The 15,052-nt window shown below is 42.5% G+C and overlaps 1 protein-coding gene across 5 annotated transcripts in view; it reads left to right on the top strand.

Annotated features, from left to right (window-relative positions):
* LOC122646492 (DNA (cytosine-5)-methyltransferase CMT2-like) overlaps positions 1-15,052 on the top strand; it is a 119,264-nt gene that overhangs the window by 62,641 nt on the left and 41,571 nt on the right. For 3 of the 5 annotated variants that reach the window (XM_043840061.1, XM_043840060.1, XM_043840059.1), the window contains 5 exons: positions 13,203-13,321; positions 13,407-13,511; positions 13,789-13,832; positions 13,912-13,981; positions 14,083-14,186. In XM_043840061.1, coding sequence (XP_043695996.1) covers positions 13,203-13,321; positions 13,407-13,511; positions 13,789-13,832; positions 13,912-13,981; positions 14,083-14,186 — 442 coding nt within the window. Of the gene's footprint in view, positions 1-12,953; positions 13,049-13,202; positions 13,322-13,406; positions 13,512-13,788; positions 13,833-13,911; positions 13,982-14,082; positions 14,187-15,052 lie in introns of those variants that run through there. The other 2 variants (XM_043840063.1, XM_043840062.1) reach the window with 2 other exon arrangements.

The following is a 15,052-nucleotide window of genomic DNA, read 5'->3' as shown; positions in this document are numbered from 1 at the left end:
GGTGGTCTTGATGGTGATTATGATACCAATGCCCCCTGGGCACATTGATTGCTTGGGTATGTTGCCCATATTCTTTTTGATATATTGTTGGATAACTTTTGGGTACATTGTCTGTCAATATATTTGACACTATTCTTTTGATGTAATAATCTACTGTAATTATTACATATGTCTGGGGTTAAACCTTATATGTTTTGGATAACTTACCAGTTACAAATTACAATATATGATATCACATAGCTTCTGCACTCTGATTTCCAGTTATATTCTATCTTCCACAGTTTATGATTTTATTTGATTATGATTGTGAGGACTATACACTTGACTAGTGATCCTGGTGGATGAGTTGGGTGTTTGAGAACACGCCGAGTCACACCACTTGGGTTACTAGGAGTGGGGTGTGACAGGTTAGGTGGAGCAGTGGTAATGGTTATATCTGCTGAACCTTTTTGAGACCGAGAGCGAGAGAGAGTAAACACCTGTAATGGTTTAGCATTTGGAACATTATTAGTATTCAGTTGCTCCTACACGGAAGGGTATTGTAGAAAAAGATTTGAATTAGGTTAATGCTTGGATGATTAGTTCATCCCAAGCACATTGTATTTATAACTATAATGAAATAGTAAAAATAATTACATAAGCAATGTGGGATTAAACCACATAAGAAACTAACAAATAATAAAGGAAAAAAGTCCAGAATACCCCCACGGTATTCTGGCCCAATATAATTAACACTCCCCCCCAAGTTAGAGCATATATATCATGCATGCCCAACTTGACTAAGATAGGATGAAACAGCTTGCTACTCAATCCTTTAGTGAACACATCAGCTAGCTGATCAGAAGACTTCACAAAGGGAACACAAACGAGGCCAGCTTCAAGCTTCTCCTTAATGAAATGTCGGTCAACCTCCACATGTTTCGTGCGATCATGCTGGACAGGGTTATGAGCAATACTAATGGCCGCTTTTTGTGACTCATTGGAAGATGGACAGCAACACCAATATCCTGCAATAACCCTCTAAGCCACAGAAGTTCACAAATTCCTTGTGCCATTGCGCGGAATTCGGCTTCAGTACTAGACCTTGCCACAACATTCTGCTTTTTGCTTCGCCATGTGACAAGGTTTCCACCCACAAAGGAACAGTAGCCAGAGGTAGATTTCCTGTCAGGAGAACCAGCCCAATCGGCATCAGTATAGGCTTCAACCTTCAAGTGACCATTGGCAGATAGAAGAATTCCCTTTCCTGGAGCAGACTTCAAGTACCTCAAAATACGACGGACCGCATCCATATGAGAGGAATATGGATCATGCATGAATTGACTCACCAAACTCACAGCAACTGCAATGTCAGGGCGTGTGTGGGAAAGGTAGATTAGTTTGCCGAATAACCGCTGATAGGCACCCCTTGTCAACCGGCTCACCCTCTTTCTCCCTAAGTTTTGTAGTAGCTTCCATAGGAGTATCTGAAGGATGACAGCCAAATAGCCCTGTCTCAGTCAATAGATCAAGGACATATTTTCTTTGAGAAAGAAAGATGCCCTTTGAAGATTGAGCAACTTCTATCCCTAGAAAATATTTTATGGGCCCAAGATCTTTGACCTCAAACTCACGGCCAAGAAGAATTTTCAAATCCCTGATTGCAGCATCATCATTACCAGTGATCACAATATCATCCACATAGACTACGAGAAGAGTAACCTTGTTACCAATTCGTCTGATAAGCAAAGTGTGATCAGCATTGCTCTGCTTGTAACCTGTTGAAATCATAGCCTTACGAAATCTGCCAAACCAGGCCCTGGGTGATTGCTTCAAGGCATAAAGGGCACGCTTCAATTTACAAACCGTGTCCTTAGTCCTGTCATCAGAGAAATCAGGTGGAATGTCCATATATACCTCCTCCTCAAGCTCCCCATGGAGAAAGGCATTTTTGGCATCTAACTGCTGAAGATCGCACCCAAGATTTGCAGCACAAGATAATAACACCCTGACAGTGTTGAGCTTTGCTACTGGTGCAAAGCTCTCCTGATAGTCAACTCCATAAGTCTGAGTGAACCCCTTTGCAACCAAACGTGCCTTGTACCTGTCCACCGAAACATTAGCCTTCTGTTTAACTACGAAGACCCATCTACAACCCACTGGTTTTTTCCCTGGAGGAAGAGCCACAAGATCCCACGTATTGTTTTTGTGTAGTGCTCTCATTTCTTGCAACATTGCTGTCTTCCACTTTCCATCTGTAGATGCTTCTTGCCAATTTCTAGGAACCGAAACAGAGGAAAGAGAAGATACAAATGCACGAAAAGAGGGAGAAAGAGAGTTATACGAAACAAAATGAGATATGGGATGTAAAGTACAAGTCCTAGTACCTTTGTGAAGTGCAATAGGTAGGTCGGAAGGAGATGGATTACCAGGAGATGTAGGATCTGTGTCTGGAGCCAGCAATTGGATGGGTACTGGTGCTATAGTGGGATGCAACTGCCCTCTTGTGGACCTTCCCCTTGTATAGGTGATCATGTTGGAGTTGTCAATTCTCTTCTGAAATTCACCAATAGTTCTCTGGACGGGAGTCTGCTCCCCCTGAGTAGGAATATTAACAACACTATTTTCTGTGGTCTCCCCCTGTAAAGGATTCCCATTAGGTGAGGGAGGAACAGCCAGAGGTTGTTGGGAGGTCTCCAAAGTAGGATGGGCAGCATCCAAGGGTGGATGGGAAGCATCCAAAAGGGGCTGGACAGCAGCCGTGGGTGGTAAAGAGGGCTGGGCAGCCAGAGGCTCCTTCGGTAGAGGAATCTCGAAAGCCACATCTTCACCAGCACTCTCCCCCTGAAGAGGTGGCGAAGAATAATAAGAAAGGGACTCATGGAAAACAACATCCATGCTAACCATGGTACGGCGGGAAGGGGGATGGTAACATTTATAGCCTTTCTGGGGTGGAGAATAACCCAAGAAAATACAATGGAGTCCTTGAGGGTCAAGTTTGCTGGGAGATTTAGTATCTCGAGCATAACACACACAACCAAACACCTTGGGAGGCACAATAAAGGAGGAATTACCAATTAAAACATCAGAGGGGCTACAGGAGTGAAGTACCCGAGATGGCAGCCTATTGATGAGATAGGCTGTCGTGATAACCGCATCCCCCCAATATTGAGACGGGGACATTCCTCGTAAACATTAATGCTTTGGCCATTTCTAACAAGTGGCGGTTTTTCCTTTCCGGCCATACCATTCTGGGCAGGGGTATCAACACAACTAGTCTGATGAATGATTCCATGGTCAGCCAAATATTTTTGAAATTGTGATTCTTTATACTCTGTTCCATTATCACTTCTCAATATTTTGAGAGTAGCCTGGAATTGAGTTTGGATTATTTTATGAAAGTGTTGAAAGCATGAAAAAACTTGATTTTTGGTGTGCAAGAGATAGACCCATGTGTTCCTAGAATGACAATCAATGAAAGATACAAACCACCGATGGCCAGAAATAGAGGGTTTACGATTAGGGCCCCAAACATCAGAATGCACTAACTCAAAACAACAAGAACTTCTTTTATTTGAAATAGGATAATTTGAACGTGTCTGTTTGGCCAGAACACACGCCTCACAAAAAAAGTCATCCTTAGTATGTAGGGTGACCAAACTAGGAAATAAATGGTGCTAAAATTCCTCAAGGGGGGTAACCTAACCTAGAGTGCCACTGGTAGAGTTCAGAATAGACCATGGAGTTCTGGTGTAGTGGAGAAGGTAATGGTGGTGGAGAGAAGCGACCATCATCAAGCAGGTACAGCCCACCGTGCACTTTACCCAATCCATTCGTCTTCCCAGAGGCCAAATCCTGAAACACACAATGAGAAGGAAAGAAAGTAACTTTGCAGTTAAGATCACGAGTAATACTACTAATGGAAAGAAGGTTAGTAGTAAAATTAGGAATGTGCAAAACAGAAGTTAATGGAAGAGAGGAAGTGCAGTTGATGATTCCCTTTCCAGAGATAGATGAAAGAGAACCATCAGCTACCTTGACCTTGTCCTTCCCAGAAGTAGGAGAGTATCGATGAAACAAATTAGAGGAACCGGTCATATGATCTGTAGCCCCAGAATCTATGATCCAAGGATGGGAGGCTACAGAAGCACAATGACCGCCAAAAGGAATACCTGACCGGGCAAAGTGTGAACCTGAATGAGCGGAAGAATTGGCAGTAGCTGATGTAGTAGAGGCAGCAGCAGCGGAAGACTTAGCATACGTCGAAATGCCTGTAGCTCATCCTGGGATAGACCAGGGTCAGTAGTAGGGTCTGTAGTAACAGTCTCAGTCTGATGGGCCTTGGGCTTTGTCTTGTTCTTGGTCTTGGCAGCCCGTTTTGCTTAAAAGTCAGCTGGTTTCCCATGAAGTTTCCAGCACCTCTCCTTGGTGTGATATGGTTTGTGACAGTGCTCACAAACAACAGTCCCTGTAGTAGAATCACCAAGAGAAGCAGTGCCAATAGGTGTAGGAGTGATGGGGGCAGCAGCCTTGAGAGCAGATCTGTCAGTAATAGGAGGATGTAACATGGCAGCCCTACGGTTCTCCTCAGAAGAAACCAATGCATAAGATTGTTCAAGTGTGGGAAAAGGTGTATGGACCAACACTTGAACACGAATGGGATCATACTCCATATTCAAACCAGCTAAAAAATCATAGACTCTGATCTTGTCCACATGTTTCTTATAAGAGGCAATATCAGCAACTATAGAGGGGTGAAAATCAGAGTAATGATCCAACTGTTGCCACAGGCTGCGGAGAGAAGCATACTTGTCCGAAACAGAAAGGTCCCCCTGAATAGTGTGAAGGACCTTCTTTCGAATTTCATAAACATGGGCATCATTGCCAAGCTGTCCGTAGGTCTCCTTGCAAGCAGCCCAAATCTAGTCGGCAGTATCCAGAAGAAGAAAATTATGCTGTAAAGCTGAAGTCATAGAGCCTATGAGGTAGGACAGAGAACACCATTATTGGCCAGCCACTTAGTCTGATCAGGGCCTTTATCACTAGGCTTAACAATAGTGCTATCAATATGGTCAGTGAGGCCACGGCCAGCAATGGCAAAGGAGGCTGATCTGGACCACAGAAGGTAATTTGAGCCATCCAGTTTGATGGGGTTAGGTGGAAAGCTGTGATAATCTGTCTTGTGATTGCCATCATGAACAGAAGTAGCAGTAGAGTTGGTAGAGTCACCCATACCGGCAGCAGAGAAGGGCAAACAACTTCAAGTAAAGTCCCAAACAAATAGAACCAGCAGCCAAAAAGAACCTTGATCGATTATGGTTTTTAGGGTTTTGAACAAAACCCTAAAGTGATGGAATCGATGAATGAGCCTAGGCTGTAATAAATAATATCAAAGTGGCTGAAAAACTGAGGTAGAGAAGTCCTTAATAAGAGAAACACATCTGCAGAAAAATCAGATCCAAAAAACAGGTGCAGCAGCCCAATATCGATAGAATTAGGGTTTAAAAAACCTTGTAATGATGAGATCGATCTCAAGGTCTTCACACACCAAAAAAACAGATCTGTAGAAGCTGATATAGCTGTCGAAGGAGCCCTTATAAGTGAAGAAAACACCTGCAAAAAATCGCAACAGTGGGCAGCAATAACCCTAAGATCGATAGATGTCAGGGTTTTGAAAAAACCCTGATAATGGAGGAATCGATCTCAAGGAAGTCTTCAATCTTGAGGAATAATTTCTGAACCAATAAAACAACAATTCTGCAGCAGCTTCTGGTCTTCAAAGAGAGGAGAGGAGCCCTTGTATCTGATGTAGAAGCAATCTCCAAGAAGGAACTGAAGAACCAATATCGCAGCAGTGTTGATTGGAGTCTATCGAACAGAATTATAAGTCATAAATGAGGTAATGGGGGCAGCAACTGGATCGCATGGTTAACTCATCAGTGCTGCCCTATATGGGAATGAAGAACAAGGGAGAAGGAGGGAACTAGAAGAGAAGAAGATCGAGAGAGAGAAGAAGAACAAAAAACGAGAAAAATTGGTGTCCCTAGTTCGAAATCTGCTCTGATACCATGTAGAAACAGATTTGAATTAGGCTTGGATGATTAGTTCATCCCAAGCACATTGTATTTATAACTATAATGAAATAGTCAAAATAATTACATAAGCAATGTGGGATTAAACCACATAAGAAACTAACAAATAATAAAGGAAAAAAGTCCAGAATACCCCCACGGTATTCTGGCCCAATATAACTGACAGGTATACATCAAACTCAAAAAAAGACAGTGAGGGGTTGTCAAGAGGGACGACTAGAGGAGCGTCATCACTAAAACACTCCCCCTGAAGAGGTGCCAAGGAGGAATAATAGGCAGTAGACTCGTGAAACATGACATCCAAGGAAACAAACATATGACGCGAGGGCGGTGGTAACACTTATAGCCCTTTGAGTGGCAGAATAGCCAACGAAAATGCACCGGAGCCCTCGAGGATCAAGTTTGCTTGCAAGCCGATGATTTCGTGCAAAGCATACACAACCAAAGACTTGGGGCGGAAGAGGGAAGGAGGGTTGGTGCTGGAGGACATCCAAAGGAGTCAAGGAGATTTGGACTCAAGGAGATTTGGATCCAAACACATGAGAAGGCATGTGGTTGATCAGGTAAGCGGCAGTGAGGACAGCCTCACTCCAATAGTGTTTGGAAACTTGCATCTCAAACATTAGAGTATGAGCAACCTCCAAAAGGTGGCGGTTCTTTCGTTCCGTGACACCATTTTGGGCAGGTGTATCTGTAATCTACAGAAAAAAAAAGGAGTAAAAGGAGAAGAAGAAGAAGAGAAAAGAGTTGCACCTGTAATAGTGTGTATTCATTAATGAGGGAAGAAACAATATAAAAAGGGGCTAGGGGTAGATCTGGAATAAACCAAAATAAAGAACATAAAAACCTAGACCCATATGGGATCTCGGGATTAGCGCTTGGCAGGTGCTAATCCCGAGACCTATAAATGGGCCCACACAACACTTCTAACAGTATCCATACAACAATTCTGATGAATGATCCCTACAGCAGAAAGACAAGACTGAAAAGAACCCTCAAAGTATTCCCGGCCATTACCACTGCGGAGGACCTTAATAACAACATTAAACTGAGTTCTAATCATGCTATGAAAAAGCTGAAAACACTGAAACAATTCACTTTTATGATGCATGAGATAAACCCAAGTAGTACGAGAATAACAATCAATAAAAGTCTCAAACGAACGATAACCAGAAATGGAAGTACACAGCGGGAAGGGCCCCATATAGCAGAGTGAAATTCAAAAAAAACGTTCAGTACTTGAATTCTCTGAAGGAGGGTAAACAACACGAGTTTGCATGGCAAAAACGCAAGCATCAGAAAAGAAGTCGTTAGGATTACATTTCTGAAAAAGACTAGGAAAAACAAAAGACAAATTCCTAAGGGGTGGGTGGCCTAAGCGCTGATGCCACTGATGCAACTCTGATAAAGTAGAAGCAGATGAATCCAGCTGGTGAGCCTGGGCATGAAGAATTGAAGCTGTAGGGGTACTGTCCTCCAACAGATTAGGCCACCACCCAGCTTACCACAACAAATCGTTCGCCCTGTTACCAAGTCCTGAAACATAAAATGAGAAGAGAAAAAGGAGACTTTACAGTTCAAATCCCGAGTAATACTACTAATGGAGAGAAGATTAGTAGAAAAATTGGGTACATTAGGGACAGAGGACAATGGCATGGAGGTAGAACGGGCAATGGATCCTGTTCCAGATATGGAGGACAAGGATCCATCAACAACTCAAACACTTTCCTTACTTGAACCAGGAACAAAAGTAGAGAACTGACTAGCAGAACTAGCCACATGATCTGTGGCACCGGAGTCAATTATCCACGATGACCCAAAAGCAGAAGTACAATGACCAACAAAAGGGATACCTGAGTGCACAAAGTTGGAGGCAGAAGAGGTCGAACCCAAGGTGGCAGAGGCAGGAGTCGACGGAGGTAAGGCTGATGAAGAGGCGGCATCCATCCTAGACATCATGCGGCGAAGGAGGAACATCTCATCTTGAGAGAACCAGTCCTGTGAAAACTGGCCCTCAGTAGGTGCAGGAGTCACCTCAGTATGGTGAGCATGAGCTGAGTTAGAACCTCCCCGTCCACGTCCACGTGAAGCAGTAGAGGTGGGATGACCATGTAGCTTCCAACAATACTCCTTGTTGTGCCGTTCCTTCCCACAATACTCACATTTCACCGGATCACGGGTAGAACCATCACGATCAGAGGGAGGATGACCAATAGGACGAAGAGAAGTATCCTTGGGCTGAGAACCTGAGCCTATAGAGAAAGGCTGAAGCATAGCTGTCAGTCGGCTTTCCTCAAGCTGAACAAGGGCATAAGACTGCTCAAGAGTAGGAAAAGCGTCTTGACTGAGTACCTGAGAGCGAATGTGATCATATTCCACATTGACCGAGTACCTTAGAGCGAATGTGATCATATTCCACATTCAGGCCAGCTAGGAAATCATAAACGCGAATCATATCTTCACGCTTCTTGAAGTTAGTAGCATCTATAGAGCAGGTAGCCTGAAAGGTCTCATAGAAGTCAAGTTCCTGCCACATGCTGCATAACTCGGAGTAATAGTGGGAAAGAGATATTTCTTTCTGGGTGGTGCCATGGATCCTCTTACGCAACTCACCTGGGCTGCGTTTCCAACCTGGGAGTAAGTCTCCTTTGCAGCCTTCCAGTTCTTCTCAGCAGTGTCCCAAAGAAGATAGCCACGAGCAATAGTTGGTTGCATAGAATGGATGAGAAATGACATGACAAGAGAGTCATATAAGAGCTACTTCTCCAATGGTGGACTAGCAGTCGTCGGCTTCGCAACATTACCCAAAAGATACCCTGTGAGGCCACGAGCAGCAATAGAGAGAAAATAAGAGCGAAACCACATCAAATAGTTGCTTCCATCTAACCTGATGGAGCTAAGAGGAAAAGTGGTAACGTTACTGCTTCCATCAGACATGACTGCTGATTGAAAGAAAATCCCAAATGTTCACTACAGCATGACAATATAAAAAAAAAATGGCTGAAGCGAAGGAGCATCTCAGGGAGAAATACCACTGGAAACTACTGGTTTAAGACATGGAAAGCAAAGCAAGCAGAAAAAGGACGCTTGGTGGGAAAAAGAAATCCACCGAGGGTTAGACCATTTAGAGAACTTCCAGAGAAGAGGCAGAGGCTGTAGAAGGAGGTGGAAAGAAAGGAAGTCACTAGAGGGAGAGAGTCACGAGAGAAAAGGTCAAAAGAGAGAGAGTAGCGAGAGAGAGAAGCGCGAGAGGCAGAAGAAGGTTGTGAGAAGGTCGTGGTGGTTAAGGGTGGTGTGAAGAGAGAGAAGGCGGAAAAAGGAGAGGCAATAGAGAAGGAGAAAGAAGGTGAAAAAGGCAGTAGAGGAGAGGAGATAGAGGGAGAAAGGGGCAGTAGACTGGTGGAGCAGTGGCAGCGTCACTGTGGTGGCATCATAAGTCTTTTAGGGTAGGTCCTAGGGCAGGGATCCCAAAATTGGTTCCCGTTGTGATACCCTGATGAAATGGATTGGGGAGAAAATAATGACTTGTGTCACTTGAGAGCAAAACCATGTTCTATACCAGAAGGGAAAAAAATCAAATTACAAGTATACCATTAGGGCAATGCATCCTTACAAGAATACCTAAAATACCCTTAATCCCAAATTATAATCCCAAATTACAACAGAGGTGAATAAAGTAAAAATTCATCAGTCTTATGCAGTGGATGTATGAGCTGCCTCTCCCAACGATCCTTGATTATGGCAAAGAACTTTGTGTTACCTCGTTTGTACACTTCCTTTACCTGCATCTTTATTATATCAATAGCAGCCCACAAGTGTGGTAAGGTGGGCTTTTTTTGTGTCCATCATTCTCAACATATTGACGATCGACTCTAAGATTCTAACGACCTTCTTCAAGTTATCCCAGAACTTGTCACTAGAAATGGTCGCCTGAGCTACATGACCTGCATGAGAAGCAGACTCCTGCCACTCAATCCAATCTTGTGAAGCAAACATGAAACTAAGTCCAACCTTCTTCATCTCAAAGCTCTTTAGAGCGATGTAGTTTGTGGCGAAGCGTATCAGCCTTGGCCTCGTCAAGTCCCCACCACGCTTGCTCCTCAACATCTGTAGGGCAAATCCATGATTGTAAAGAAAAGTGGTCACTTGTCTTGCCCTCTCTACAACCTCTCTTACGAGCCTAAGATTCTCCATGTCCTTCAACATTAGATCGATGCAGTGGCTTGCACATGGAGTCCAGAAAAGTCGGTACCTGGGATTATTCATCAGTTTTTCCCTTGCTTTCTTAAAGTTGCTCCTGTTGTCAGTGAAAACCTGTACTATATTCTCCACCCCTACATCCTTTACCACCTCCTTCAACAACTTGTCTATATATTTTGCATCTTATTCTCCTTGTATGCATCCACAGACTTCAAGCAGTCCCACCATCACATATCACAGTCAGTCCATAATTCTCCCACATCAGCTTTAACCCGTCAATATAATTCCTGCAACTACTTCTGGTGGTGCAAGTATTTTACATCTCATATGCCATGGGCCCCGTCACTCCTGGGCCAACCCCTTCACTTTCTTACCCTCTTCTCCTCTTCTTGCTTGTAGTTGCATCACCTCTACTGCAGTAAATTTAAACAAATATTTCACTCAAGTGTTTGATTAATATTTACAATATTAAAGATTAATATTCCATTGCCATGAAGTCAGAGGATGTCTTCATATTATATGGCGTTCTCCCCCATATTTTCTAGCTAGTGCCTCTGAACCTGCTTTTTTGTAGCACTCAAACTGAGCTAAATTAGAAACTGCAGGAACTTAAGGCTGGACTTTTCTGAGGCACTTTCAAACTTGACTCGTACATTCATTTGCACTTCCATTTCAAGGTTTTCAAAATGGTGAATGCTGAATTATTTGCTAAGTGGCATACATGATTCACACCATGTAGTTGCTTAGTTTAGGTCATCTTAATCTACGTCAGATTCAATTGGTATTGAATGTGTTGGTCAACTGAGTCAACTGAGGTTTTCTGGAGTGGTGTTGTCGTTGTTGGCAACCTTATTAGCCATATTGGTGATGCGGCAGTGGTATTTGGTGAGTTGAAAGAGCTGAAATGGTCAAACAGTCACCTACACAACAATAAGGGCATTTTGGTCATTTGGAAAGGTTACAGGGGTACCCGCACTTGAAGAACACGATTTAACAGCATATTAAGTCCTTATATAGTGTTTGGCAAAGGGGAGAACCAGCAGGTGAAGGCTCCGTGTATTAAATGTTGTGATTTCACAGGTTCATACAATGGCTGCAACTTTAAGGGCATTTTTGGAAGGTTTAATAGCATTTTTTTGTGAAGTTCTCACGAGAAATGAAGTTCGTCGAGTCGCGGGTCCAACACAACTGGTTTCGAGTCATTTCAGTATCGGACGAGAAAGTTACAGATGTTTTCGTGTCGACGAGTGAAAACAGAGCAAATCCGGAATGGGCAAAAGCTTATATACTGAGCCAAAATTTTGGCTTACATCTTTAGTGCGATTCTGTAAACAGTGGATTACCATTGTTTTGTTAAAACTTCAGAATCTCCTCGAGCGTCAGATCGACATCTTGCATCAGATTTGGTTCATTAAAAGAAAAAAAAAAAAGAAAAAGAAAAAGGAGGAAATAAAGGAAATAATTAATTTGTAATGGAGTGTGATGTTGGCATGACATCACCCCCCATTTCTAACGAAGGCAGAGAGTGAAAATCTCTGACGCTTTCCTAGTGTGCACGGTTTCTCACGAAGAATCTTTTTAGTTACGGATTTGCCACTGGTTACCAATTTTTGGAGCATCCAACTTTGGAAGGTTGTATCTTGGCCATTTGAAGTCCAAATTGAACAAATTTTTTTTTGATACTGCGTGTTTTTTCGAGAGATATCCATTAGAGCTACTTTCAGAGGCAGAAGACGCAGAGAAGAAGGTATAATGCATGAAAACTCTAATTGATCGATTTGAGAAGCTACTTTGAACATTGGAGAACATGCACGACATCAGGAAGGCTTCAAGTAGTGGGTTGGTCATGGGATTACTCAGGGAGAGGTAATCTTTTGTTTGACAAGTCCTATTTTATATCTAGGGTTTGATTCATGTTGAAAGAATCCTAATTTTGTTCATGTTATTGGGAGGGACTTGTAATTAATTGAATTTTTTATATTCATATAGTAATACCAATCAAGTTGGGACTTGATTGGCTTGGGGTTGTAGCCCTAGATTTCGTTGTTGTGGAATCAGAAGCAGGTGTTGCAGCACCTGGGCTATTGTAGTAGTCGAATTCGAGTTGAGTATTTGAGGAAATACAAAATCCTTACGTGTTTTCCTCCTTGGATGTAGGCAGCTTGGTCGAACCACGTATACTTGGTGTACTGTGTGTTTGTTATTTTTCCTGCATATTTTTGGAGTGTGTTTGTTGCAGAGTGGTGGTGCATTGTCTAGTAAACCTGGCCACACAGTGGTTGCGAGGTGGACGTGCATGTGTGATTGGTAATTATTGGACTGCCCCGGCCAATCTTTGTGTGTGATTGTTATAGCTACGGGATTGACTTTGGAAGAATTTTTGAAGACACTAATTCACCCCCCCTCTCAGTCCACCTGGGATTATCAGGATGGCCTAGGATTTTGGTTCCTTTTGCTTTCTATCCTTGTACTACTCTATGTTAACCCCCCTTAATAGGGTTAAAAGTTTCATCCGAAGTCTCATCAAGAGACATGGAAATAATAGCAAGAGGGCCAGTAGCTCTCTCTGACCTGTGTGTCAATATGTCCTTCATATTAGTGAAGCCTTTCATTAAATATGGCTGTTGTATTAACAACTTTGGACTGGCAAATTTTCTGGTGTAATGGCTTATCTTTTCACAGGGTTTCTTTTAGAACCCAATCTGTGATCCCCATGTTGTAGTTGTCTTTCTTTTTTCAACTTTCCACCTGGATTTGGTGTGCATGATCCAACCTCCATAAGTTTAGTTAGTCAAATCACATTCATCATCTTTTATACTAGCATAATTGTGCAGAGTGCAGACTACAAACTCTTGTACCTCTCCATAGTTCCTTTCTCCACCCCCTCCTAAGCAGGTGATTTTGATGAACTATCTTTGCTTTGATTTCTAGAGATGATGGGTTCCTTGTTGAATGGAGAAATAACTAAAAAATCTGTACTGAATGATCATCGGCCTCTTCCGTTAAATGAGGATGATTATTTGCGTGTCTGTCAAATCCCAAAGAGAAAGGTTGGTTAAGCAAAAGCATTGTATGTCAATATCCTTGTCACTTAATTTTTTTTTTTTTTAATTTCTTATCTTTTTCATTTTATAGGGAGCAAACTTTAGGGACCTCCCTGGTGTAATTGTTGGAGCTGACAATGTTGTTCGGTTGGATCCAAAAATGGAACGAGTGCTCCTACCATCTGGAAAACCACTGGTAAGATTCCCCCATCCCATCCCCCCCCCCCCTCCCACAAAAAAAAAGCCCATGAAAATTTGGTTTAGATGTTTGATGTTTCTCTTTTTTTTCCTTTAACCCTCCCAAGATGTGCATCTTCATCTTGTTTCCATTTATAACTTTGTATTTTATTTCGTCTTTGATGGGTAAACACATATGCACATTGGCCATTTGGAGGATTTTTTGTCCTTCAATTTAGTCTCCATATTTAAATTACCCAGGCTTCTGTATGTCTTTTGTTTTCGGTTATTGACAGGCTCCAGATTATGCTCTAAATTTATCCCAAGGAAAGTCTACTAGGTGAGGATTATACATTGTAGGATTGATGCATATATTCCCTTTTCTGTTGGATCTTCTGAATTTCTTGTAATTTATGTAGACCTTTTGCACGACTATGGTGGGATGAGACAGTGCCAACTGTATTGACTACCCCAGAGCCTCACAACAAGGTATCTTCACAGTTTAGTTCTTTTCTTCAACATTTGATACATGAAATGCATGGCTTTTCTTTAATGTATGCCCAACTGAGACAGATTTTCATTGCCCTTAGGTATCTTTACATCCTGAGCAAGATCGAGTCCTCACTATACGGGAATATGCAAGATTGCAGGGGTTTCCTGATTATTACAGGTTTTGTGGGACACTAAAAAAGAGGTACTCTTCCAAGCTCTTCCAAAACTTTTTCTTTTTTCTACTTTGGCGTTAAATCTGCCTACATGAAGAGATCCTCTACTTGCAACGAGCGAGTTTAGCTATATTATGCATATTTTTAGTTTTGATTTTAATTTTTCCCCTCCATTTTGTCCCCTTCATCTTTCCAATAAGTGTTGATTTGAGTATGCCATGGTTGAGATACAGTATGTGGTTTTTTTTATATGATATGATCCATATGACAATAATATATGGTATACTCTAAAAAAACCCAAGGTATGCAACTCTTTGGTTGCCCTTTGGCCCTTGCCCCCTAAGTCATTTGTAGAAAGAGGTTCGCAATTGGCAAAACTCTCGTGTAGGCCGCTTCTAGGTAGCAGACCCCCTTTCACCATTGCCAAGCCATCGCTTAGCAAACAATGGAAAGTTTGAGGTTCTCGGATACATACCTGATGGACAATGGCTTCTTCATCTTTAGATTTTCTGAGGAAGAGGATAAGCTTCGTATTCTGGAAGAAGGCCCTTGGTACGTAGGCCAGAAAACTCTTAATCTCCGCCATTGGGATCTTCAAATGCAACTCAATTGTTTGGATTTGAACACCATTCCTCTCTGGATCTCCCTGCCTGGTCTCCCTCTCCATTCCTAGTGCAAAGACTGCCTAAGCATCATCGGATCTTTTCTGAGAAAGCCGCTTCATTCATACCGCAGAACGAAAACCATGGAACATCTGGCCTTTGCTCGCATTTGTGTTAAGGTTTCCACCAACAAGCCCATTCCAACCTTCATTACAGTAGCTGATGGTACTGGCTTCTCCTTCCAACCAAGGTAAACTCGTTTCGGTAGGCTGTTTCGGTCATACTGAGATGAT

Source organism: Telopea speciosissima, chromosome 11, assembly GCF_018873765.1.
Source record: "Telopea speciosissima isolate NSW1024214 ecotype Mountain lineage chromosome 11, Tspe_v1, whole genome shotgun sequence".
Classification (NCBI taxonomy): domain Eukaryota; kingdom Viridiplantae; phylum Streptophyta; class Magnoliopsida; order Proteales; family Proteaceae; genus Telopea; species Telopea speciosissima.
Note: the sequence above shows the minus strand (reverse complement) of the source record. Positions and strands in the feature narration are given on the sequence as shown.